General features: G+C 35.5%; 1 protein-coding gene across 1 annotated transcript in view; it reads left to right on the forward strand.

Moving 5' to 3' along the window:
- The window catches only part of prd1 (pleckstrin homology domain-containing protein pruning defect 1), a 274,327-nt gene that overhangs the window by 70,423 nt on the left and 175,916 nt on the right, over nucleotides 1-27,988 (forward strand). Inside the window, exons 4-5 of the mRNA XM_090394672.1 lie at nucleotides 11,680-11,742; nucleotides 24,589-24,687. Of these exons, the coding sequence (XP_090250798.1) occupies nucleotides 11,680-11,742; nucleotides 24,589-24,687 (162 nt within the window). The remainder of the gene's footprint in view (nucleotides 1-11,679; nucleotides 11,743-24,588; nucleotides 24,688-27,988) is intronic.

Here is a 27,988-nt window from a genome sequence, read left to right on the forward strand (position 1 = left end):
ACCAGGCACCTGGATGAATTTCTTTTTTGCTTATAGAAACTACTTTTTTTTCTAAAAGAGTTTTTTAAAAAAAGTTAGAGCAAAAAGTAAAAAAAATATATCAGATACAATCAGAAGGAGATGATTCTAGTGATCACGAAGAAACGCCAACTTTTGGAAAAATGAATTACATTTAGTGGTGAGTACCACAAGGAAAAAACACAAAGTATAAATTGTTTATTCAGAGTTTCCTATGCTGTGGTATACTTCATCAGGAATTATTATTATTATTATTATTTTCGGGCTACTCCAGGGAGTCCTTAGACTCATCGTGGGAGTCCCTAAACATCATGTCCACACAACTATACGACATTCTCACAGTATCTATCATACCTTGCCTTGAACTCGCTCACTGTCATAGCACCCACAACAAATTCTGGCAGCTTATTCCACTCATTTACCACTCTAAAAGTAAAGAACCCAGCTCTAACACCACTGCTAACCACACTCTTACCCAGCTTCCATAGGTGTCCCCTAGTTCTCCCACCACCAGTCCTGATCTCCAAAATATCCTCTGAATTAATCTTATAGAATCCTTGAATGTCTCAATCATATCTCCCCTTTTCTGCCTATTCTGCAACCCACAAATCTTCAACCTGTTCTCATATGGTTCATTCCATAGACCTGCAATCATCTTAGTCACTTGCCTCTGGATCCTCTCCACCTCCTCCCCATCAAGAAGGAACCGAGGTGACCAAATCTGGGCACAGTAGTCAAGATGAGGTCTTATCAACGCTCGGTACAGAGGTACAATAACTTGCTTGTCTCTGCTCGTTAAGGTATTTTTCAACAACCAAGTGAGTTGATGAGCTGATTTAGCTACTTTCGCAATGTGCCCCCTAAACTTCATCTCCTATCCACCAACACTCCCAAGTCCCTGGCCTCATCAATCGCTTGGAGTACAGTTCCACCCATGTGGTATACTGCTGCTAATCTTTTCACCCCAAAATGCATAACCTTACATTTTGTCACATTAAATTGACATCCATTCTTCTTAGCCAAGAACTCCAATCTATCTAAGTCATCCTGCAAGACTTCGACATCTTCTGCATTCACTATTGCCCTCCCCAACTTTGCATCATCAGTGAACAAATGAGCTGTTCCACTTAAATCCTTCCCTATATCGTTAATGAGCAGATTAAACAGCAGTGGTCCAAGAACAGAACCCTGCGGCACCCCACTAGTCACAGGCCGTCTTTTGGACTCCACTCCTGAATAAACCACTCTTTTTTATCTTTCCATCAACAACCCACCTATCCATCTCACCAACCCTATATCCATTCCTATATGTTGTAGTTTACGGATTAGAATTCCATGTGGTATCCTGTCAAACGCCTTTGCCAGGTCCAGCAGTATCACTGTAAACCCATTTCCCTTATCCAGTTCAGGCGTCACCTTGTTATAAAACTTGAGCAAGTTACTCAGGCATGATCTACCCTTTACATAGCCATGCTGTCCCCTGTACAGTATCTCATTTTCATCAATCCATTCCTGTATTTTTCTCTTGACTACTTTCTCCAAGACCTTGACAACAACTCCTGATATGCTGATCGGTCGGTAATTTGCAACCATAGTCTTGGATCCTCCTTTATGCAGTGAAACTATTTTCCCCTCTTTCCACGCCTTCGCGACTAAACCAGACCCAAGACTTAGATTAAAAAACATGGTCAAGGGCACTGATAATTCCTTAGCTGCTTCACGCAAGACCTGTGTTGGTATATCATCCAATCCCACAGATGTATTCACATTAAGGTTCTGTAATAGACTATTGACCTCCACTTCATTCATCACAATTCCCGTATAAACTAATGGCTCCTTCATTTTTTCAATGTCTCCACCTGGATGATATACTTTTGCAAAGTGCGCGCTCAGTAACTCCACTATATCGACTGGTTCAGTGACCTCCTTACCATCGTCATTCCTTAAAATCATTTTGCCATGTACAGTTTTTTCTTGCTTGCAGCATATTGAAAGAACTTTTACAATGCTATGCAAGCAAAAGAGAATCTTTGGGATTCTCTTTTGCTTGCACAGCTAGTTAACTTTCATAATCGGCTTTTGCTGTTTTTACCACACTCGTTACCCTTCTGGCCTGCACTTTATACCGTTCATGTGCTTGCAGGTCACCCCTTTCTTTAAATTCCCTCCACAGTTGTTTCTTTTTTTGCAGCTCAAGCTTAATGGTGTTATTCATCCATTTAACCCCTACTTGTTTTACTATTCGGACCCTAGGTATACAATCAGCCATAACCTCCTGTAAATGCTCCTTGACCACCTCCCATGCTCTATCGACGTCCAGCCCTTGCAGTTGTACATGCTATGGCACTGATCCAAGCAATCTCCTAAGCTTGTCATACTTGCCAGCACGGTAATTCCACATATACCCTCTCTTAATCAAAAATTCCACACCTTTAGCCACCTCCCAGGTCAAGACCTTATGATCACTCTCACCAATAGGTGGCAACATGGTCATATTCATTACAGTCAAATTGTGAGATGCTATTACCAGGTCAAGCACTCTCACACCCCCTAGTATTTTCAATTACATGCTGTCTCAGATAGTTATCCCTTAATAATTGAATAAAATCCATTTCCTTCCTTACATGTGTCCTCTCCTCTTTCCAATCAATGTTACCATAATTAAAATCCCCTATAATAATTACCCTCCTTCCATTCATTTCATCAATTTGTTTATGCATACTATTTCCACCATCTATTCCATCACCTGGTCTATAGCAGCACTCAACTGTATATTTTATTCTGCCAGTCTCAATCTCACACCAAATAGCCTCAAATGAGCTCCTTTCACTATCCTGCAATACAACTTCAATTCTCCTTGGTTGCAGTTCATCAGCTATCATCAATAACACCCCTCCCCCCATTTTATTCTCTCTGTCCCTCCTAAACACACTATAACCTACACATTCTATCCCACTAACTATATCATCTTTCGTCAGCCATGTTTCACTAATGCCAATAACCTGTGGCCAGGAAGAGCCAATCAAGGCCAAAAATTCTTCCTTCTTGTTCCTAATACTCATGGCATTAGTATACATGAAATGCAGTGATCCCTTTGTCCCACCCCTATCTTGATGCGTTATTCTAAATGTCCCATTCCCATTTTTTGTCCTTAGTGCTGACTCAGGTACATTATATACATTTTTACACCCAACTCTCTCACTGATGTCTGCATATCCCCCCCCCCCCATCCTTGGTAGTTCTAGTTTCCCTGGTTCTGCACATCCATTTTCACTTCATTCAGCAGCACTTTTTCCAGTCTTCACACACCAAGTCCATTCAAATGCAGGCCATCCATCTTGTATAAGTCCTTTCGCCCATCAAACTCATTCCACACGTCCACAAATTCCACACCACACCGTTTGCATAACCTGCGCATAATGTCATTTGCGATTATGGCCCCCCTTCTAAACTCCTCTCTGTCATACCGCGGCAACAGACTCACCATTCTAACTCTGTCACTCTTTTCTTTCGCTGCCTTTAACAATACTTTCAAGTCCTCTCTCATAAAAAATTTATCACCTTTCAATTCATTTGTACCCGCCACAATTATTAATTCTTTCACCCTCTGTTTTTGCACTCTAATATTCTCACTTACATCCTTAAATTTCGCACCCGGTAAGTACGATTCAGTTACACTCCCATCTATCACTCCTCTTAATAACGAGTCACCATACAACACTCTTTCCTTCATTTCAGAAACTCGCCCACTCTTATGCTGGTTATTTACGTTAGCTGAATCACTCTGGAAAGAGTTTTGCAGGTGCTCTAATTACCGCTGCGCATTTTGTATCACTGTGCGCAACCTAGCGATCTCACTTCCTACAAATAATTCCTCATTTTTTTTTTATCATTCAAACCATTTTCTCTCTCTGTATAGTTGCTCTCACTCTTTCTTAGATCACTGCTCTCATTGCCATCTTGTACATCATAATTCCCTATCAAGCCACTATTTTCACTCACATTCTGGCTTTCTTCAACCATAGCTGTCTCACAACCTGACACATAATTCAACTCCTCACTTTGCTTACACTTTCTGCACATTCTCCCACCACTATCACTTTCAATCCAAACTCCAGCCTCATTCGGGAATGCATACATTCCACACACATCACATTGGACAAATTCTCTCACATTATGGTTTTTGAACAATGGCGTCGCATTTTTGGACGCCATTATCTTACGTCGCATTGGTGCCATATTCAAATCTATGAAATGTATCGTTAAATACTAAATTAAATAACGGAATTTACACCAAAATTACACAGACACCACAAGCTACCAAAATTAGACAATATTACCTTATGATTTTAACCTATATTCTAATTTTCATTCAAAATTATACTTAGCTTTCGGGAGCTCCCTGAAAACACGACCAACCATCTGGCCTTCTAGCGGCCAAACAAAAAAAAAAAACCTATATAAATGAATAAAATAATTTCAAAAAATTTATATTAACAGATTCTTAAAACATAAACTACCGTATATAGAACTCTTGTTAATGTGCTTAGATTTCAAACACATAGCCCATCGTTGAGCTGCACTATATAATGTCTGTCATAACCTAGTCCCCAGTTTCTTAGGTCTTATATATATATGTGCTAACCACACTAATCATCAACCATTATTGATCCATTGCTGGATGAAGGCCTTTCCAAGATGACTCCGAAAGTATCTTTTAATGGTTTCTCTTTCCCACATGATGCTCTAGCAAATCTGATGATTTGATCCACCCATCATGATTTTGATAGTGCTTTTTTTCTTATAGAATCCAGTCCATCACTTTTGTCCATAGTTAGTCTTGTTTTCGAACAATATACCCAGCCCATTGCATTACAGGATATAGGATGAATGCATTGGTTAAAAACTTTTTCTTAGGCATAGTTGAAATTGGCTTTTGAATGTTGATTGTAATTTACCAAATGCTTTCCAGCCAAGCATTGTTCATATTTTGACTTCTTCCATGATATTCTGATCCAGTGATCTGTTGTCATAAGTATATGTAATGATTCACTTGTTCTGTTTCATCATTCTCTTTGAGCATGATGTGGACTTTGAGTAAAAAATAAACTGTCATTTGCAAAGTGTAAATAGCTTGAATATCTTCTGTTTATTTTCAGACTTTTCTTCCCAATAAAGAAGTTGAGTATTTCTTCTAAACATGCTGGGTATAGTTTTGGAAATATTCTCTCACCATGTCATCTTGCCTCTCCATATTTCCACACTGTGGAGATGTTTCCATGAAAATGAATTGTTGTTGTTGTATCGCTGCTTTTGATAGTCCTTACATACAGCATCTCTGTTTATTCATATTGTAGTGCCTTTAGTATTACACAAGCTGAATCAAAGTCTTGTTGATAATCAGTAAAAACAAAGATATATTTGGTCTACCATTGGCAATAAATAGTGTTCTTTAAACACTTTGTATATCACCAATAGTCGACTAATAGTGCAGTAGTTCTTCAAGTCTTCTGCATAACCCATTTCATGTATTGTAATAAGGTTAGCCTCTTTCCTTACTCCTGGTATATTATTTTTCTTCAGATACAGGGTAAAACATTTGGCTAAGATTTTATAGATGACCTCCCCAACTGCTTTTAGAAGGTCAGCAAGGACTCCATCCTCACCTGCAGCTCTTCCATTTCTCATTACATATTACTCTACCAAGTTTTGTGTAATTAGCAGATGACTGGATATAAATTATTTTCTCTATCATTGATGTACAAGTTAGATATCACTGGCCAAAGTATAGTGGCTTGCATTACAATTAGTCACCTGCCTTCTCCTGGCTAATGCCTTTGCAAAGTCCAGCAGTATCATTATGTAGCCATTTCTTTTATCCAACTCAATTGTTAGGTTGAGTGAATTGCTTAATACCCATCCTTCACCAAACCATTTTCCTCATCTCCGATATAATTTCATATCCCTGTCTGCCCATTCTTAAATTCTGTCATTTCTCCATTTGCTTAACTACCACACCTGATTTATTGATATAATGATTTATTTTGTGATTTCTGCCTATAAATGCTGTAAACCTGTAATGCATATGGACTAATTTTTTTTACATAATCTTGAAACCGCTCTAAAAACGTACCAAACATGAAACTTTTTTTCATGCCACCCATAGGTCTTCAGCAAGTGGAGTGATGGTCTTTTACTTGTTATTGACATTAAAAAATTTCCACTGTGGGATTCAAACCCATTGAATATTTTGTGGAGCATGTATGCCTACCATTTGGCAAACCAGGCTGGAACTAGCTGGTTCGTAATTTGCCACCTATCTTTGAGCCTCCTCTATTCAAAATAACTGTCTTTTTCCTCTTTCCATTCCCTTGGCATCTAATCACAGCTTGGTCAGAAGGGCTGCCAATTCCCCTGCACATTGTTGTAATACATGGGCTAGGATAATTTCTGGTCTATTACCGTATTTGCATTAAGGTTCTGCAGTATCCTGATCATCTCAAGTTCATCCTTTGTTTATATCAGTCAGTGTGACATCTTCCACTTTGTTATAACATAATGAATACTGTCAGCAGTAATAGAAGACCTGAAAAGTAGACAGTTTTTTTTATGGTGTTTGATCTAATTGGTTAAAGGTGATCTGAATAATACATAAACATGATCAATTAGAACCCATGATTATTGTAATTAGCATTGGAGTCATTCAAATACCACAAGCATTGAACTTTACAATTTGATGTTGGTAATGGATTTGTTAAATATATGTGTAGTGATAACTAGGAAATAAAAGAAAATGAAGTAATAAGTTCTTCAGGCAATGATGAAGAGATTCCCTCATAGAAATTGTTAACAACAAAGTTGTCTGATTATCTAAAGGTGTCTCATTCATTAGCAGTTCTATCAGAAAGTGATCCCAACTTTGAATGAAGCTAAGCAGTGAAGGAAACAGTGCTGAAAATTTTAAATTGCTATAGTGTAATGCTACACAATAACAAGAAGGAAAGGTATTTGATTCTGGTGACATTTTAGAAGTGTTACAGCAGTTAACAAATTTTGCTTTTTTTAATATGCACATAAGAGTAAACTTGGAAGATGAATGCCACAAAATTATTATTTTTGTATGGGCACCTCCATAGAGTCTGAAGACTCATTGCAGGTAACAAACTATCCACACAATCTATCATACCTCTACTAGAACCCATTAACAGATAAAGTTCTAAAACAGATAAAATTCTGGCAGTCCATTTCATTTATTCACAACTCTCCAAGTGAAAAGGTAGTTAGTCTTCACACCCCCTACTAATCACACTTTTGCTCAACTCCCAGCGATGTCCTCTTGTTCTGCCCCAAGTGCCTGAACATTTCCTCTGCATCACTCCTGTAAACCTTTTAAGTAATTTAAATGTTTTTATCATATCCCCTCTTTTTTTGCCTATCAATCAACTTCTGCAGTCCACACACCCTCAGTCTATTCCCATAGGGAATGTTCCACAGACCACTCACCATCTTGGTTGCTTGCCTCTGAATTCTCTTCACTTCCTCATCTAAAAAAAAAAAAAAAAACCAGACCTGAGCACAGTAATCCAGATGTGGAACGTATCAAGTCTTTATAAAGAAAAATAACTTATTCATTTTTACTTGTTAGTGTGTTCTACAGTAGCCAAGTAATCTTATGAGCAATCTTAGCATTCAACTCTGTTTGCCACCACCACCCCTAAATCCCTAGCTTCATCTATTTCCTGGAGTACAGTTTCATAAATGTGGTACACAGTTTGTAATCTATTTATCCCAAAATGCATAACTTTACATTTCTCCACATTAAACTGACATCCATTATCTTTTGCCCATACTGACAGCCTATTTAAATTAGTGATAGAAGTAATTATGTCACTGCCTGGAAGTAACTGCTGCAAGAGCACATGCAGCACCTGTAAAAGTCTTGGAGACCGGCTTCTTTCCAGTAACTGAGAATTCCAGAAAATCCATGTTACACCACACTAAGCAGACAACGAAACACTATGAACTTAAGGAAACTGAAAATTTCAATGGGGGAAAGAAAAAACCAACAAAATATGCAAAACCACACTCAACAGTTACAAAATTAAAACACAATTAAAAAGAAAATAATGTTAAGAGAAAACCTTCATGAATAATACTATATATTACAATACATACATATATAACAGTTATAATACAATTACACAACAAAATGAAAAATAAAAATACAATTTGTTTTGTTTTTGACTAATAGTTTAGATACAATGGACTATAAAAGAGAGAATGTACTCTGTAGCATAATATAATTAAATATTCAAAAGGGCATTCTGTAAGTTAACTGTGTAATTATTGCTTGAGGACAGGAATAAAAAAATCGGAATGAGAAAGGCAATCTGCATCATAAGTCTGTTCTGTCTCAATGATGGGAGGCTGTTGTCCACCCCCCCCCACCCATCTCAACTCACATAAACATTACCACCATTCAGGGAAGTCATGAAGAAAATAAAAAGCAAAAAATGTGCATGTACCAGCATACACAAACTATGCTATGCGAAACATCTTTACATGCAATCCCTAGGGATTGCATATAAAGGAGTAAATTCACAGCATGTATGTGAAAAATTAGGCAATGGAAGTAACTATGCATTGCCCACTACTACCCTTTCAGCCTGAAACAGCTTATATTAGTCTGTCTGGTGATGCTTTGACTAGCTGGTGTGAAAACTGAACCATTTGGAAAAACTCCAGTTGTAATGATTTTCTTTCATCATTCTGGTTAGGAAAAGCAGAAAGTTTTGAAATTGTGTGTTTGGGGTGGGGGTGGTGGTGACAAAAACAATTTAGACTGCCATAGCAAAAGTTGGCACTGAATGGCAAAAAAGCTGACTTGTTAAATGCCTCTAAACCAAAGAAGTGGAAAGAGAACTGATTGAATCGCATTTTGTGAATAAAGAAAAAGCTGATAGATTTTGCACCAGCAGCATAAGACTGTTCACAGTCATTCTGTAAATTGTTATAATAATTTAGTGCTTAAGTTATCAAAGACAACTTGGCCTCTGTTGCTCAAGACATTGGGTGCAAAAATGCAGAGTAAGAGAACTCGTTTAAGGCAGAGGCTACATAAAATGTCTGTTTTACACCTGGCAGTCTACCCTACAAACCTCCCTTGGTTATTGACAAACTATATCTCATCATCACAAGTATAAGACGATGGATTAGTAAATGGAGCTTTGGATCGGCTGACTGGAGAGTTAGAGAGAGCATTGAATTTGAAGAATGGAAATCCAACACTGAATGACTAGGTCCTGCAGGTTGGCTCCCTAGCCAAGAAATTAGTTGCTGTTATTCCATTCAGACCCTGCATGGCTAGTGTGATTTTGGATAGCAGTAAAACAATGTCAGCTAAATAGAATAACTTTCCCATAATTCCTGGCTTGTGCCATAACCATTCATAAATCTTGAGGAACTTTCACTATGGTTGTGTACAGATATGATCAAGAACCACAAGCAATCATTGGTTGTGATTCTTTCAGCACACGGTAACTGATATAAATGGACTACATCGTTTTCCTACTAATGACAAGATTTTTCAGTGTAGATTGGGAAATGTGCAAATCCATAGTACCTATCCAAATAGAGTTTGAAAGATTAGTGAATAATCCATTAAAAGCCATATAAGACTACATGAGTTTGTCAAAGACAGAAAAGACTTATCTGCTCCCTTTCTCTTAATTGGTAAAGTTGTCGGCTCATTCTGAATATCGAGCCGATATTAATGTTCTCAGAAACTTGGCTGAATAATGACAAGTGTGTTAGCATGCCTAACTTCGATAGTGTCATGCAAAAATGAAGCAAGATTATCAGTGACTTGATAGAATTGCGGTACACCAAAACAAGAACAATAATGCACCAGCTATTATTTCCCACATTGATATTATTTACCATCAAACAGCAGGAATGTCTGTAAGCATCAAGTTGCTGGGAGATATTTGTGCTGCTGAATGTCTTTTGCCTAACAGACGAACTGTTCTCATTGCAGTCATATACTTTTCTTCAAAGTAATTGATTGAAGATATAGATTTCATTCACTTTGTTCTTCTGCCTTATACGATAGTGCTGCTGTGTTGAAGGAAAATTATCAAATACCAATGATTCTAAATGGTGACTTCAGCGTTGATTTCTCTAATCCTAGTTAGCAGGCCTTCATCAGGTTTTAAAGAGAAGTTTGACCTCATTATGAACACTAATCTTTCTATTGAAGTACCACATCTCGTCAGTGCTATGTAGTTTTCCAGTAGAGATTGTCATTTACAATCACAGGTCTGTATCATATTTTAGTTACTGCAAATCAATTGTATCTTGTATTCCTGAAATTGAAAGCCAATAAATTACATTAAAAAAATAAAAGGATTTCTTTATTTCATAACGTTTCTCATAGAACATCATTCTCGCATGTCTGGCACACATGATCTACTTTTTTTTTTCTTTTACTTTTTTTTTTTGTGGATCCCACCCATGACAGGTTGTGAAAACTTATTACATTTTGTACATTTTTAGCACTGCAGGTGGACTAAGGATTAGATAATTATTTAATGAAATAATTAAACAATTTAGCTTGCTCTAGAGTCCTAATATGGTACTTTTTTCGAGGCACTTCAGGGGTTCAGTACACAAGGTTGCGGTTTTAACTGCAGTCGATAAAAAAAAATCATATATCATCTGAAAGTTTTGGCATATGTTCATGGCACATTGAGATTCAAGCCTCATTGCCTGTTAACTGGAGAGCGAAGACAAACTCTTGTCTAGCAGACTGGTGAACCTCGTTAACCAAGGTATTATTACAGTTGTAAAAATGTGATATGAATAAATTACCATAATTAGTTATGCTGCTTGTCCTATGTCACTAGTACATGTACTTATCTGTACATGTACTAGTGAGGACATTGGAGTTTGGATTCATGGTGATTTTGAATATATGTGAATAGGAATTTTCTTGATAAGAATAAACTAGCCATCCTACAATGAATTTTAATGAATGAACATAAAAAAAAGTGCTTATTAACATGACTGCCAACTATGAGAACTCATAATTCAACATCTATATTTCATACTATCGTATGCGTACAAATTCGATACGAGATAACTTGTAGTTGACAAGCTAGATATAGTAAGGTGCTTCCTATCCATGCAGAACTAGAAACTTTCAAATAGTAATATAATCACACAAGCTCTGAAAACATTTTTACCGAAGAAAAGTTTGTAGTTATAATGACAAAGTGAAAAATATTTCAACAATTACATAGTTTTGTAGAGAAGACTATCAACCTATTGGCACCATCAGCAAGTTAGGCAAATGGCAGTTCAACGTGTTAAAAGACTAGTATTGAAGTAATTATGCAGAAAGAGTTGCATAAAATACTTCATATGAATTTTCCAAATAAATTGACTTGTTACTTATGCAGAACAAATAGACTTGAACTTGTTAAAGTTTAAGTCTTTGTTCTAGTGTCTTGTGTGTGTTGTTGAGACACCATACACAGTCTGGCTTGAACATGACGATCAAGCTGTTCTTTCATGAAACAAATTAGATTTTAACATTTTATACATAATTCAATTTCTAGAGATCTCATAAAACTAAAAGGAATGTTTTATTGATTATTTTAGAGAATGCAGCTTCTTTTAACTCAGGTTGCAGGACTGGAGTATGTTCCATTTAGCATTGCTGTGGTGAGTGTATTCAGTATTTTATTATCTCACTTAAACTGAATTGAAAAAAAATCTTGTAACATTATTAAGTAGTTAAAACTAATTAATTCAGTATTTTATTACCTCACTTAAATCAGAATAAAAAAAAAATACTTAACATTATTAAGTGGTTAAAACTAATCAAATTGAAAATAATTTTATCCATTCAAGTCAGTATCATGTTATCACTGTAGCCATAATACAAGTATCACAATCCTGGTGTAGGAATTAGAAGAACAGTTAAGATTGAACTGAATTAATCATAAACAATGAGTTGTATGGCATCCAACACTGTAGGTTAGGAGTAAGGAGTTTGGAATAGCCAGTTATCAGATTGGGGATGATTTGACATCCAAATAATCAGTGAAACTCAAATTGCAAACATTGGAATAATCAATTGTTAACCATTTCCAATGTTAGGTAATGGTTGATCATTCATATAATGGATATTGGATGTCCCAATACTTTGGTGCATAAAAAGTATAAAAACAAGTAAGAAAGTGATTGGAAATAAATCATAAGAATGGTGCATTTGGTAATAACATTCAGATCCATTTATCATTGTCATGCACCAGAGCCATCTTAGGATATGCATTAGACATAATTTTGTTTTTCCTTATTTTGCTATTAAAAAGATATTTTTGAACTAACAAATTTTTATAGTGATTCTTACTTCCAGATTTTATTAAATTCATTCGTACCAGAGCAGAATTGTTATGAACATTTCAAATTGTTTTGCTGTGCATTTAACTGTGGAGATTTGTTGCTTTGCAACAAAGTATGTTATACTTAACAAGAAATTTATTCATTTTAATCCTTTACCTAAGAATATGTAAAGAAAGTTTCTGTGTGAAATATCTTCACAACTATTTTACTTTCCTACATAACTAGACCAGTCATATGTCTTGTATATACAAATTGACCAATTGTATAATCTTGTCTGTACAAATAGACTTCCCATCATCATCAAATTCCTGGCATATACCCTCAAGGGGTGTACAGGATATGATAGTACTACATGAAAAAAATTACATCATTACTAACTTCCTATCTACAATTCCTCCAAATCAGTGTGTTACTTGTCAAGACTCAAACATTATCAGATCTTATATTTCTGTCGTCTAAGGCACTTTGTACTGTATCAATCCACCTATATCTTGGTCTTCCTCTGGGTCGTTTTGTTGTCAACCTGGTAGAGAACACTTGTTTTACTAATCTTTCTTCGTCCATTCTGTTTAAGTGACCATACCACCTGAGATTAGCTCTGCTAATGCATTCCTGGATGCTGACAATGTCAAGTTCTTTCCTAATATCCTCATTTTTAATATGATATTGGAATTTATGCCATCTGTTATATTAGATTAGATGCATATAATCTTTCTCAGGACTCTCATATTTGTGGGCTCTAGTCTTTGGTCAAGTGTTTTACTTCTGACCCAGCTCTCAGATCCATAAGTTAAAACTGGTTTGAACACTGTCTTGTATACAGCTAATTTAGTGTTCTGAGTAATTTCTCTCTTATTCCATATGAATTTATTCAATTGACTTCCCACCATACCAGCTTTGCTGATTCTGTTGTCTATTTCTATATTTAATTTACCATCTTCAGTAAAAATCGTGCCTAAGTAGCTGAAATGTTTTACTTGTTAAACAGGTTCTCCATTCACAACACAGTTGACATTTTCAATGATTCTGCCTATTTTCATTGTCTTTGTCTTTTTATTGCTGACCTTCATACCATATCTATTACAACAGTTATTCAATTTAGTCAGAGAATCTTGCAGACTTGTAGCGGATTTATTTAGAAGTATAACATCGTCAGCATAAAGCAAAGAGCTGATATTAATATCTCCAATTTTGATATCAGGTTTAATACCACCTTCCTTCATAATGTGATCCATATAGATAATGAATAACAGAGGGGATAATGTACATCCTTGTCTCACCCCAGATTTAACATTAAACCATCTTCCTGTACTTCCTTCAATTCTAACTGCTGACTTACAACTCAAATAAAGACTAAGTATTGCTTGATGATAATCATGCCCCATTGACACCATATAACTGTAGCGTATTGAATAGCTTCTCTCTTGGCACCTTGTCATATGCCTTTTCCAAATCGACAAAACTTAAATACAGATCTTTGTTATATTCCCATGCTTTCTCAACTATTTGTTGTAAAGTGAAGATCTGATCCTGATGGCCTCTATTTCACCTGAATCCAGATTGCTCTTCACTAATCTTTTCTTCCACAATTCTTCTCAACCATTTCACAAGTATACTTGCATATATCTTACCAGGAACACTCAGTAGGGATATACCTCTGTAATTCTTACATTCAGTTTTATTTCCCTTTTTATATATGTGTACTATGAGAGCTCTACTCCAATTATCTGGTATTCGTCCCTCTGTCCAGGCATTCTGAACTATGTAGTGCAGCCACTGTAAGACTTTTATACCACCATACTTCAGCCTTTCTGGTCGAATATCATCTACTTCTGCTGCCTTTCCGCATTTCAAGCCTTTGATGGCTTTTCTACTTCAAGTATGGATATGTATTCCTGACTGTATGCTTGGTCAGTGTTTTTTTATCGCTGTACTGTCTCATTTAGCAGTTTTTCAAAGTAATTACTCCATACTTCAAGAATATCTTTTTCTCCCGTTTTAATGTCACTTTCATCATCTCTTAATCCTTTTACAACACTCTTTCCTCCATTCAACAACCTCCAGAATATTTTGCCATTTTCTTGATATTTATTTTCTATATTCTTGTCAAAGTCCTCCCATGACTTTTGTTTAGCTAGTTTTACACAGTGTTTAGCTTTCTTACATTTGTCTCTATATTCTCTAAGAGCACAAGCTGACTTATTTGCCAGGAACTTTTGATATGCTTTCTTCTTTTCCTTCACTGCCTCTTTAACTTCCTGTGTCCACCAGGGAGTTCTGATTTTTTTATCCTTACAAACAACCTCACCACATGCTTCTCTGGCAGAATCAATCAAGGTTTTCTTCAAGGGTTGCCACTGAATCTCCAAGGTTTGGTTCCTGTTCTCAAAATCTTTCATTTTTTCTTCAATAATCTTTGTGTATTTTAGTCTACAGTTCACATCTGAGAGATGCTCAACTTTTATTCGCTCCAAAACTTTCTTACATGTTATTTTTTTCAATATGAAATTCAATTTTTTTCTCCTCAAGACTAAATGGTGATAAATTCCAGTTTCTAATCCTCTGTACACTCTGGTGTCCTGCACTAGGGAGAAAACATCACTATCAACAATAACATTGTCAATGAGACTTTTCTTATTCCTTGCCTCTTCTCTCCATGTGAATTTGTGCACATTTTTATGTTGTAACATGGTGTTAGTAATAACAAATCCATGTCCTTAGCAGAAATCCAACAGATATTGCCATTATTATTAACTTTGCTCTTTTCTCCAAATTTTCCCAAAATATTTTTGTATGTCTCACAATCATTTCCTACTCTGCTATTTAGATCCCCAACAAGGACCAACTTTTCCTTTTTCATTGTGTCAGTTGCTTTTTCTAAAGCCTCAAAAAATTCCTCCACTTCTACCTTAGAACCTTCTGTTTGACCATAGGCACAAATTAGTCTCATTGTCCAATTCCCCATTCTGATATCTGCCCACATCACTCTACTTGAGACTGCCTGCCATTCAAGAAGATTAGCCTCATATTTTGTGTTGAATACTATGGCTACTCCTTCTTTTCCTTGATTGTCATTGCCTGAATATAACATTTTGTATTTATTGCTCTGAAAGATCTCACCAGTTTTTGTCTTTTTTGTTTTAGTTACTCCTATTATGTTGATCTGGTACTTATCCAATTCCTCAGCTAGTTCCATTTCTTTGCCATTCAGGCTTCTTATGTTGATAGTACCGATCTTTAACTCTGATGATGTTGAGTTGGGGTGTGTTTTCAGATTTGTTCCAGTAGCTGATCGCTGTTCACCCTGGATCCCTGGCGAAAACAACGGGGGCCTTGTTTAACTGGGCGATGCCCCAGCCGGCATGAAACCTTGTCATGTTGTACTATCATTTTGTATTTTCGTTTAACCAATAAGAATACAATTTGGTCGGCTAAATCCCAAATTGCCAGCCCATTCTCATTCGTTCAGTATCCAGGTAGATACCCAACAGGGTGCACCACGAGAAGGTGAGAATTGAACATTAGGTCAGAAGCCCTGGTCGGTTCTCTGCATTCCTTTAAAGGCTATGTGGAGGTCTCCTCTCAGTTATATAGCTTTGATCCTTAAGCACTCCAATAGACTTGACATATATTTTATATATATCAAGACTAATCATATTTGAAGAACATGCTAACTAGCTGGGATGGAGAAGTTATTGTTCTATTGTACAAGGCCACGTCTGGACTACTGTGTGCAGATCTGGACACCCAGAATCTCTATGTATCAAGACTGGTTGTCTGTTCTCGCATGTACAAATTGACTAAGCATATATACTATATATGCTTAGTCCTGATATATATATATAGCATATATGTATACATATGCTATATACTGGGTGATTATAAAATAACGTCAAGTGTTCAGAGCCCTCTAGCGAGTAATATATTGGACAAAACACACCAATATTCGGTAGACGTACACAGTGGAACATGGGGATTCGATTTAACGAAAAAAAAAGTACCAAAAGTCGCCAACAGGGGAAATTTTGGCACTGTTTACCGAGTAAAATGCATTAATTTGCATTATTGCGTTTCTTTTGAGCGATCATACAATAAAAGGAAAGCCTGTGAGATTTCTTATCAATCGTAGATGAACTGCTTTTCGATGCCTCTTACCTTACGCGAGCGTGCTTTGCTAGTCAAACTCTATTATCAGCGGAACAATAATGCCAGTGCTTGTCTTGGTGATTTTCGGCATATGAAAAATTTACAAAAAGGACCGATTAGCGTAACAAACTTACAAAAACTGATTCGGCGATTTGAAACTACTGGAACTGTAGCAGTGCAGGTAGGCAGGGGATGCAAACCAATCAATCACCAACAAGTTGAACAAGTTGCAACTACTATTGTGGAACAGGAGATGACTAATGTGCAGGGTTACCAGCAGTGCATGAGCAATATCCCGGCAAACGGATATCGCATACACAACGGTGTGGAAAATCCTACATCGGATGTTGAAGTTTTACCCCTATAAAATCTAGTCATGTTCAAGAATTGCGTCCTGATGATGCGACCACACAAATCGACTTATCTTTGAGATTCTTGGTGCACATGGAAGTGGATGATGCATGGCTGGGGCAGATTTTATGGAGTGACGAAGGCGATATTAACACACGCAACTGTCGCATTTGGGCTGCAACTAATCTGCACGTGTGTCTGCAGATGCCTGTCCACTCGCCCAAAGTCACAGTGTGGTGCTGATTTATGGCATCTTTTATCATCGATTCATACTTTTACAAGGAAAATTGCCGAAATGGACCAGTGACCTGTTCCGTCAATGCTAACAGATATGCCAATATGCTACAGAACTTTGTGGTTCTACAACTGCAGCAAAGAGGATGTCTCGATTCGACCATCTTCATGCAGGATGGTGCACTACCCCACATTGGACTTCAGGTACAGCGTGTTTTATGAGAACATTTCTCTGACAGAAGAATCATTATTCGTGCATTTCCCATGCCATTACCACCGAGATTGCTTGATCTCAATCCTTGTGACTTTTGGCTGTGGGGATTTCTTAAAAGCATTGTGTATCAAGGACATGCATCCGATATTCCAACTTTGAAAGATTGAATAACGTTACACGTGAGACAGATCAATTCCAATATGTTGCAAGCCACTGTGGAAAATGTCATGCACCGTATGCAGTTCCTGGAACATCAAAATGGTGGTCATATTGAACCTCATTTGTAATTAACAATAAACATCATGAAATTGATGTGTGTTGTCTCTCATTTGCCATTTAGTCATTCATTAGTCACACTTACTAAAATTAATTTGGCAGCACCAAAATTTCTCCTGTTGGCAACTTTTGGTACTTTTTTTTTTTCGTTAAATCGAATCCCCATGTTCCACTTTGTACGTCTACTGAATATTGGTGTGTTTCGTCCAATACATTACTCGCTAGAGGGCTCTGAACACTTAACGTTATCTTATAATTACTCGGTATATCAGGACTAGTCTGTATATACTTACATGTATCAGGATCACTTAAGGGTCCAAGCTAGGTGTAGAATGACCATGCTTCTGACATAATGTCTAATCTTTGCACCTACTGAGTGAAGGAGGAGGATGGGCAGGTAATTTGGATCTTAACTGTCAAAATTATACTCTTTGTTGGCTTAAACCAGAAATAAACATGACGAAAAAACTTGTGCTTTTTTATCTGACCCAACCATGTAATGTTGCAAGAACTGTTGGAGTATTTTTAAGATTAGGGTGGTTGATAAGATTTTCACAAACCACCTTAAATTTACATTCATACCACATTCTGGTGTGATGTAAACAACAGGTACCGTGTAATGTAAACAACAGGTACCTTTCCAGTCAGTTCTATGTAGAATATTCAGGGCATGATCAGACAAGCAGATTACCATAGTTATTAAATTTAATGTGCTGTTTTTGGATAGGAATTGTGCATCGTGTTTCACCTATATAGGGCAAATTACAGGTGCAATGAATACAGGGTGGGCCGGCAGAGGAAGTGGATCCTCGGATGAGTTGAATAAGTTCTTTAATTTTGCAGGAGGTTTAAAGGTGTTCATAAATTACACAAAACCTTTTTATTCCATATTTCAAGACAAAATGATAGAAGCTTTGGAAAAATCAGGATATAGAAAAGAAATATATTAGGCTAATGAATAAACTTTACGAAAAAGCAATAGCGGCAATAAAACTTGAAAACACAGGAAAGCCATTCTGAATACAGAGAGGAATAATACAGGGAGATTCACTTTCATCCAGACTATTCAGTGCGACATTGGAATAAATATTTAAAAAATTAAATTAGGAAGAGAGAGGAATTAATATGAATCGGAAGCACCTCAACCATCTAAGATTTGCCAATGACATAGTACTCGTTGCAAAGAGTAAAGAACTACAATCTATGAAAAAATGAACAATGGTGGGAAAGCCTAAGAATGGGACTTAAAATAAATATTAAAAAAAAAAAACAAGAATATGACAAAAGAAAAGAAAGAGGACAAAATAATTACAAATGGAAAAGAGCTAGATCAAGTAGATGAATATATCTTGGACAAACAGTAAGTTTTAAAGAAAGACAAAGAAATCAACAGAAAATCATTCAAGGATTATAGAGCCTTTAATATACTGAAAGAACATATAATGGGAGAACTCCCATTGTGTTTAAGAAGGAAAATATTCAACAGCTGTGTGATACCAGTGTTTACATTTGGTAGCAAGACATGGAGCATAACAGAGAAACACTGTGAAGATCTGAGGATAGCACAGAGAAAATGGGAAAGAATGCTGAAAATTACTAAAAAGGATAAAATTAAGAATGAAGAAATAAGAAAACAAACAGGAGTAAGAGCTATAATAGAAGTAATAAGTCATGTAGGGAGAATGAGAGACAAAAGGTAGACAAGATTGATAACGGAATGGCAGCTAAGAGAGGGGAAAAGGAAAAGGGGTAGACAAAGATGGAGAGATGATATCCAGATGTGGAAAGGAGTGAAATGGTGATCAGAGACAAAAGAGAGGACAAAAATGGAAGAAGTTGGGGGTGGGGGCTATGTCCTGCAGTGGACGAAGAAAGGCTAAGAAGAAGCAACCATGAAGTTGTTGAAGTAGTGTCTTTAGCAGCAAAATATACAGTTTTTTAGTACTTGCAGAAGCTATTGCAGATTTGTGTTTACAACAAGAAAGATTGGTAGTGTAGGTCAGTCTGAGAAAGGGAAATCTGATTGTGTTTGGATATCTGGGTATTATTGAAAGTTAGGGAAAGGGATGTTGGATTTTTCTTGTGAGAGATCAGGTAGGACTGAGTTTTGGTGACATTGAAGTCTACAAGGTTGTCTTTACCCCATTGAAATATAGCCATGAGCTTATATATCAGTACATTGGCCATGGCAGATTGTGAGTGTTTCTAGCCATCAGACATTAGGAGATTTGTCATGTGAAAAGAAATGGAGGGGACTGTTATCTACAAAGCTATGGATTGGATTTGAAATCTGTGAGAGAAGAGCAGGTCATTATATACAGGAAGAAGAGAGTGGATGAAAGTACAGAATTCTGGGGTACTCCCACATTGGTGGGGGATATATACAGGTACACCATCGATTTTTCTGTTGCCCTTGGTTCTAGAGCCTTGTCAGATTAGCCATTTTGCCAGACCAGTAGTTATGTAATAATTCATCAGCACCTCTTACCCACTAATTATATCTCCCCCATGCCTCTAATACCATGGACTACTATAAACAAATATTAAAGGTGAATTAACTATGAATTAAGTGATTAAATGAAATGCATTATCATAAATGGAGTGCAAGTAGATATGGATTTGCATTTACACTTGACACCAATGTCTCCACCACTGTGAACTGGCTTTTGCTTTAGAAGCCTTAGCTAGATTAAAAGTAAGCAAAATAAGCTAAGCATCATTCAAAATCAAGGGATTACCATTAAGTGGAGATGCAATTAATTGAGCATGCTCCACATGGAACATGTGTAGGACCAGTGAACTAGTCAGTGGTTGTGGGAATTTTAAGGACACTAGTAATATTGTCTAGACTAAAGGAAGTGCTGTACCATCCATTGCCAGAAAATTGGGTACCTGTATATATGATGTGTGTGTGTGTGTGTTATTCTGTTTGTGTGTTTGTGCATACAAGTATACTATAAAGAAGTGGGGTGTCATGAGGATACTTCATGTACACACTCTGTTTTAAGAAAACTTTGGCTATAGGATTAAAACTAGACTACAATTTCTTTTCAAGTATAACATACATCATATAAGCAAGCAAAAAATCTCCTATCCAGAGTATTTTAATAACATGTGATAATCTGTTTTACTACTTGTATGGAAAATATCTGACTTTATATTGATTTAACCTTAGTATCTTTCTGCATCTTGCTCACACTGATGTAACATCAATAAAAGTTTAAACCAGTCAGGGCAGTGACCCTTCTCATAATGCATGGCAGTATGCATTATGACATCTGAAAGGAAGAGTGGTTTGCATTGTGTGATACTAAGACAATTGATGAAAGTCAACAGCTTATGTACAAGAAATATAAAGATAGTTTATATACAGACTTTGTGTATGCTTGGGTAAAGGAGTAAAACAAGAACACAGTTTCTTATCAAGTATAATATAGCATACCAAAATGGCTAAATGCATATCATTGGAATAGCCATTTAATTATTTTTGTATACACAAGTTATAAATTATGCAGAGTGGTAACTGATATTTCTGTTTTCATTAGAACAGTTTAAAAAAAAAAACTATTTAAAAAAAAAACAGTTTTTTTAATTTCAAAATTAAAAGAAAACTTTTAATTTTGCTAGAAATTAAAGTTTTCAGTATGAATTGCCCAGTTGAAATAAAAATGATGAAAATTGACACAGTTGAATTCATTTTAATGGATTTCTTTAACTTTTGTCTCACTAGTGCATCATTATTGGTGGGAATAATTTTTGCATGATGTAATTTAACCTCACAAATATTCAATTTTTCACATATGAAGGGTGTTTTAAGAAAAGTTCTTGGCCTGACATGGTGCTTGAATGTTCAAATGTTTTTGGTATTCTAGCTTTTCATCTTTATTGAGAACAAATGAGAAATGTCTCATTTGTTCTCAATAGTGTGTTGTAAAATATTTAGCACATTGTGCAGTCATCAAATATTTTGTAAATAGTGGTATGATTACAACTAAAATTAAAACTGATGTGGATGTTACTTATTGGAATCTGCTTCTTTATTTTCATTGGTTAAAAAAAAGAAAAAGTGGCAACTCTATTTAAGCATGGCAGAGATGACCCTTGCAGTGGATAACCATTAGCAGTTACAAATGAAGAAATTAACAAAAAGTCATGCTATGGGGGCTCTGAAAGACCACCAAATTAAAGGGCATGAGATTGGTAAAGAGCATGAAGATGTCAAAGGTAAGATGGATGCTGCATTTGTTGACACCTGCGTATTTGCTGTCAAATTTCAAAAGAGTTCTTGGAATGTTTTTACAAAGAATCCATGTAATTTTCTAGCATGTTTGTGACTATTGATAAAATTTGATTCTATCGCTACAAACCGTAGATGAAGGAAGAGTCTAACAATGGAAGCATCCTGAATCTCCACCTCCAGAGAAGGTAAAGGAACTGCCTTTACCTTCTCTGGAAGACTGATGTCATGACCATGTAAAGTCATGACATCAGTCTTCTGGGATATCAGTATGACAACAGTGATTATCTTCCAAACTTTGCTAACCATCTACAACACTTACATGAAAAAAATTCATGAGAAAAAGTCACAAATGCCAGCCATGAATCTGCACTAGTGGAGGCGAGACTTTTTGAACTTGGTTTCAAATTGCTGCCTTCCCCTTGTATTAGTCTGATATGGCTCTCAGACTTCTTCCTATTACTGAAATTCAAAATTTTCTTGGCTGGAAAGAAATTTTTGTCAGGTGAAGAAGTTATCGCAGTAAATCATGATAGCTCAGCTGTATAACTGCACTGTTGGACCAAGTGTATCAGCTTAAGAGAAGATTATGTTGAAAATCAGATTAAATTCAAACTAATCTGTAGTTTATTTCTATGTCAGACCATGAACTTTTCAAATATCCCTCATTCTTAATTCTAAATTGAAATGGCTTGGCACATTTCAGAAAAGCAGATTTCAATAAAATTTAATAGACAAGTTCGGGTGTTGAACATTATTCATAAACTTATTTTAACAGTATTGCAACACCAAACAAACTAAATTATAAAAAAAATATGTTTATTAACTGGCTTCTATTTTGCTGGATTTCAAACCAGCTCTTCAGAGAGCACTAAAAAACATGTTACAATTTGCACATGACAAGGAGTAAGTGATACAGTTCAAGTTGTAATGGACAAAAGATTTAAGGTCCTAATTTGGTGCCATCTAATGTTGTAAAAAAGAAGTGTTACATCTATGTATGAAACAGTCTCCCAAAAATTTGAGAGACTTATCTTAAGATAAGTCTCCCAAATATTTGGCAAATTATAACCATACTTGTTCAGGTTGGGCGAATGCTTCATAGCCATTGCTGACTAAAAATAATCTTTCTGACATATAACTAACCACTTCTATATAGCATTAATTTTCTTCCATCTAATCCTATGTGAAGGAGTGTCCAAAGTATGGTCTGCCACAGACTTGTCTTAATAATGGTAGCAAATGTAATTTTTATGTTCTCCAAGTCAGATGTTGACTGAACTTCTTGTCTGTCCATAGTAGGCCAAGTCACAGTCACAGGGAACTTCATATACTCCAGGATATGTTAGGGGAACATATTGCAGTTTATCCTTAGGAGAGCAGATAAACTGCAATATGTTTTTTGTGTTCTGAAGATGCTGGTTTGAAATCCAGCAAAATATAAGCCAGTTAATAAACATCTTTTTTTATCATTTAGTTTGTTTGGTGTTGTAATACCATTTAAAATAAGTTTTCAATAAAATTGTCCATTCAGTAACGTCACCAAATGACTTTCGTGTTGATGAACAAACAGAATGAATTTTATAGTATTCATTTACCGTGCAATGCTAAAAGAAAGAATTTTATAGTACTTTTTCATTTTGACAAAAAAAATATTATTTATGCTTTTATTGTTTCATTTATATACACATTAATTTACATGTTTGTTTTGTGTGTTATGATATTTATAATCTGAGCAGTTTGAAACTCCATGGTTGTTCATTCTGTAAATTACAGTGGTTTCCATTGATAAGCTTGTATATCTGCAGTGCTGTCTGCTTTCACAAAAAAATATTATTTATGCTTTTATTGTTTAATTTATATACACATTAATTTACATGTTTATTTTGTGTGTTATGATATTTATAATCTGAGCAGTTTGAAACTCCATGGTTGTTCATTATGTAAATTACAGGTTTCCATTGATAAGCTTGTATATCTGCTGTGCTGTCTGATTGCAAAATTAAGAAATAAAATGTTCTTTCATGACATAAATCAGTGAGTTAAATTCTGTTAAGTTATGAAGGTACATATGATGGTACTCAGATAATTTTAGCAGTGTCTCATACACATCAACTGAAGATGGTGGGCTGGTTTATTCTGTGCTGTATTTATCCAAAGTATGTCCCAGAAATAGTTGGTTCCCCAGTTTCTTAAAGTGAAAGTGTTTACTTAGTGTGATCATGAAGCAGTACTTTGCATTTGTTTAGCAGGGTGTTGTTGACTTTATTGTGGTCTGCCTTCAGACGTGGCCTGTTTGCTTGCACTTGGATAAAGGATTAAACAAGAATATAATTTCTTGGCATTTTTAATTTAATTAATAAACAAGTGGAGGGAAAAAAACTTTCTACAACTAGCTATAAACCAGAATATTTTAATAATAAGGTTATTATTATTATTATCTCTTGGTATCTCTTCTGGGTCTAGCTCCACTGATGAGACCTCAACAAAGATCAAAACTGGTCTGGGTAGTATACTTTCTCATAATGCATAGCATTATACACACCCAGAAGGATGTGCTTCTGCATAAAGGCCTCTGCATAAAAATTAATACTTCCTAATTTGTGTATATCTATTATTAAAACTACAAACATGCTTTATTATAATAAAACTTAACAGGATTCCATAGGCAAAAAAACTCTTATGATTTTTTTTTTTTTTTTAGGATAGTGCTTTTAATTGTAAAGTTGCCCGATCAGCTTCCCAACAGCAGAGAATGGATGTAGATAATATTTCAAATTATAGCCTTGGTCAAGAATCACAGGTGAATAAAGTTTGATTATAAAATTTTGCATCTAAATGCATAAATACTTTACTTCTGTGTGACTGAAATAAGATATCCTTTTAACTGTATAACACATCTATGTTTAACTCTTTATTCTTTTCATATATCAGAATTGAAAGATTCATAACATATAAAAAGAAACATAAGCTTCCTAATTCATACTTTATCTTGTCTAGACTTTGCTTTGAACATGTTCACTATATTCATTTGATTTTTAAACCAAAATAATAAGTTTCTTTAAAAGAAATAAACAAGATTTTAAATTTCAAAAAATAGATCATTAGATAAATGCAGTGAACATAGTATATTGATTTTATTTCATTACAATTAACATACAATATTGGTGTTTTGTAGCAGAACGCTGTTGCATTCGCCTTTTCAAAATATCAGTGATTGATTTAAAAACTTACTTAATTTATTTATTTGTTTATTTTTGCTTCAGAGAAATGATAATGTACTATACTGCTATCTACTGGGTTCAGAAATGAGCTTGAAAAAATTGTGTAATCACAATTTCAAAAAAAAAAATTGTGATTACACAATTTGTTATAATTATAACATAATTATAACAAATATTAAACAATATTGTTATAATTATGGTTATTACTGAATCTTTTAAATAGGTATGCACTATAAAAAAATAATAATAATCATTGACATTTTGGTTGCGTTTGTGCTCTCAGAGGCATTTGTGATTTGAGTCCAGCTGTCCTTTCCCGGTGGGATACTTATTTATAGTACTGACCTTTTTATTCTTCCTCTTTCTCATAAGTTTTATCCTGCATTCTCTCCACTTCTTTTGAATTTTTACTTTCTTGTTCTTGGACCACAATCACCACCAGGATCCAATGCCTTGCTGCCATTGATCCATGGACATCAACAAAGTCCAGGTATTGCTTTTATATAGTTTGTTCATGCATCAGGACACGACAGATAGTCCATCCATGATCAGTTAAGTAGGTCTACTTGTAAATCATTGGCTCAGCAGAAATGGAGAGAATGTAGGATAAAACTTATGACAAAAGAGAAAGAATGTAAAAGGGCAGTACCATAAATAAGTATCCCACTGGAAAAGGACAGCTGTGGTCAATGACATTGTTCAAAGTTTGCTGCAGAGCCAATATAGTAGTCTTGCCTCCCACTTTTGGCTGCAATTACTGCTTGCTGGATAGTGAATATCTACATGTGACTTTGAGGCTGATGGGAAACCTTGAATTGATTCATCTCCCTTTGAGGTATGTAGCTCCTTCATCTCCAAATTTTCAAGGGCCTTCATGTGACCACAAATGAGAAAACAAAGCCAGTTTGGGAAAATGTCATCTTTATCCAGAAGGGTTTGGAAGGTTTTCAAAGAACACATGTAAAAAAATCTGTACAGGAAATACTCTTGTCGAAACATTTGAAAAAAAAAAAAACTCCATTAAAAACAACTTCTTGCCACATTCATTTGGAGAATGCCAGTTACAGTTACACTGCTTGGCTAATCTTCCCATAATTTGATTTTGCATTCCTTACTTTGAGAGACCAGATGATTGGAGTAGACCTCTGATATAGTACCTATATACAAAAAAGAGAAAAAAACTGAATGTGAGAATAACACAGGTATTTCTCTACCGAGTGTCCCTGGTAAGATATATGCAAGTACACTTGGGAAATGGTTGAGAAGGATTGCAGAAGAGAAGTGTGGTGGTGAAGAATAAGTTGGATTCAGGCCAAATAGAGGCTATCAGAATCAGATTTTCAATTTACGACAAATAATTGAGAAATCATGGAAATATAACAAAGATCTGTATTTATGTTTTGTAGATCTGGAAAAGGCATATGACAAGGTACCAAGAGAGAAGCTACAGTTATATGGTGTCAATGGGGCATCATATCAAGCAATATGCAGTCTTTATTTGAGTTGTAAGTTAGCAGTTAGAATTGAAGGAAGCACAAGAAGATGGTTTAATGTTAAATCTGGTGTCAGACAAGGATGTACTTTATCTCCTCTGTTATTCATTATGTATATGGATCACATTATTAAGGAAAGTGGTATTAAACATGATATCAAAATTGGAGATGTTAATCTTAGCTCTTTGCTTTATGCAGATGATGTTATACTTATAAATACCATATATTCTGGAGTATAAGTCGACGTTTCAGCATTGAAAAAAAAAGTACTAAATTTTTTAGGTCGACTTATATGCGGGTCAAAAATCGATTGCTTTCCAAGAAAAAACTAGTACGTATTATACTCTGTTAAATTTATTAATAAATTTATACAAAAAGGGTAAATAAGTAAAAATATTTAGACTTATATCAAATTTATTTACAGAAAAAATTATTTACATGTTATCATCATCAAATTCCTGACAATGTACCCTCAAGGGGTGTTCAGGATATGATAGTACTACATGAAAAATTTACATCATTACTAACTTCCTATCTGCAATTTTCCTCCAAATCTGTCTGTTACTTATCAAGACTCCAACATTATCAGATCTTATACTTCTGTCTTCAAAAGCACTTTGTACCGTATCAATCTACCTATATCTTGGTCTTCCTCTGGGTCATTTTCCTGCCATCCTGGCAGAGAACACTTCGTTTGCTAATCTTTCCTCGCCCATTCTATTTAAGTGACCATACCACCTGAGATTAGCTCTGCTAACGCGTTGTCAGCATCCATGAATGGATGCTGACAACATCACACACAATATTTAAATCAACAAAACAAAACATTTAATGCAAGGTTATATGACAAATACATAAATTTAACTCCGAAAATAAGATAATACAATTTACTTAGTTCTTCAGGTCAAAACATTCATATTAAATTGGACTTGAAATCTTCAGATACAAAATTCACAGTTCTCTCAATATCGAATTCAATTATTCACGCTGATCAATACTACAGAATTTCTTGCTAAAATAATTTGCTGGTATCACTCAGTTACACTCTATATTTAACACTTAGCAAGCACTTCTAACATTATTAATCGCGGCAGTTATTGCTTTAAGAGGAATTATTTTCAAACTTCTAACTTCGGCTAAATTCAGTGAAACCCCACAGTAAATGTTAGGATATTCGAGACGGAGCTATCACTTAAACCTTCACACTGAAATAAAATAGGACTGTTCTTACCGGGATTAATCCTTAGCACATCAGATTCAATATGAGCACATTTCAAACTATATTCACTTGTTACTTCAATGGAACACTATTCAAAAGAATTCTTCAAGGAGATAACTGAATTATTATTTTATCGCGCTATACAATTCTTGATCGGCTTACTATAGG

Source organism: Typopeltis vanoorti, chromosome 6, assembly GCF_054136105.1.
Source record: "Typopeltis vanoorti isolate ZY-2024b chromosome 6, IOZ_Tvanoo_1.0, whole genome shotgun sequence".
NCBI lineage: Eukaryota > Metazoa > Arthropoda > Arachnida > Uropygi > Thelyphonidae > Typopeltis > Typopeltis vanoorti.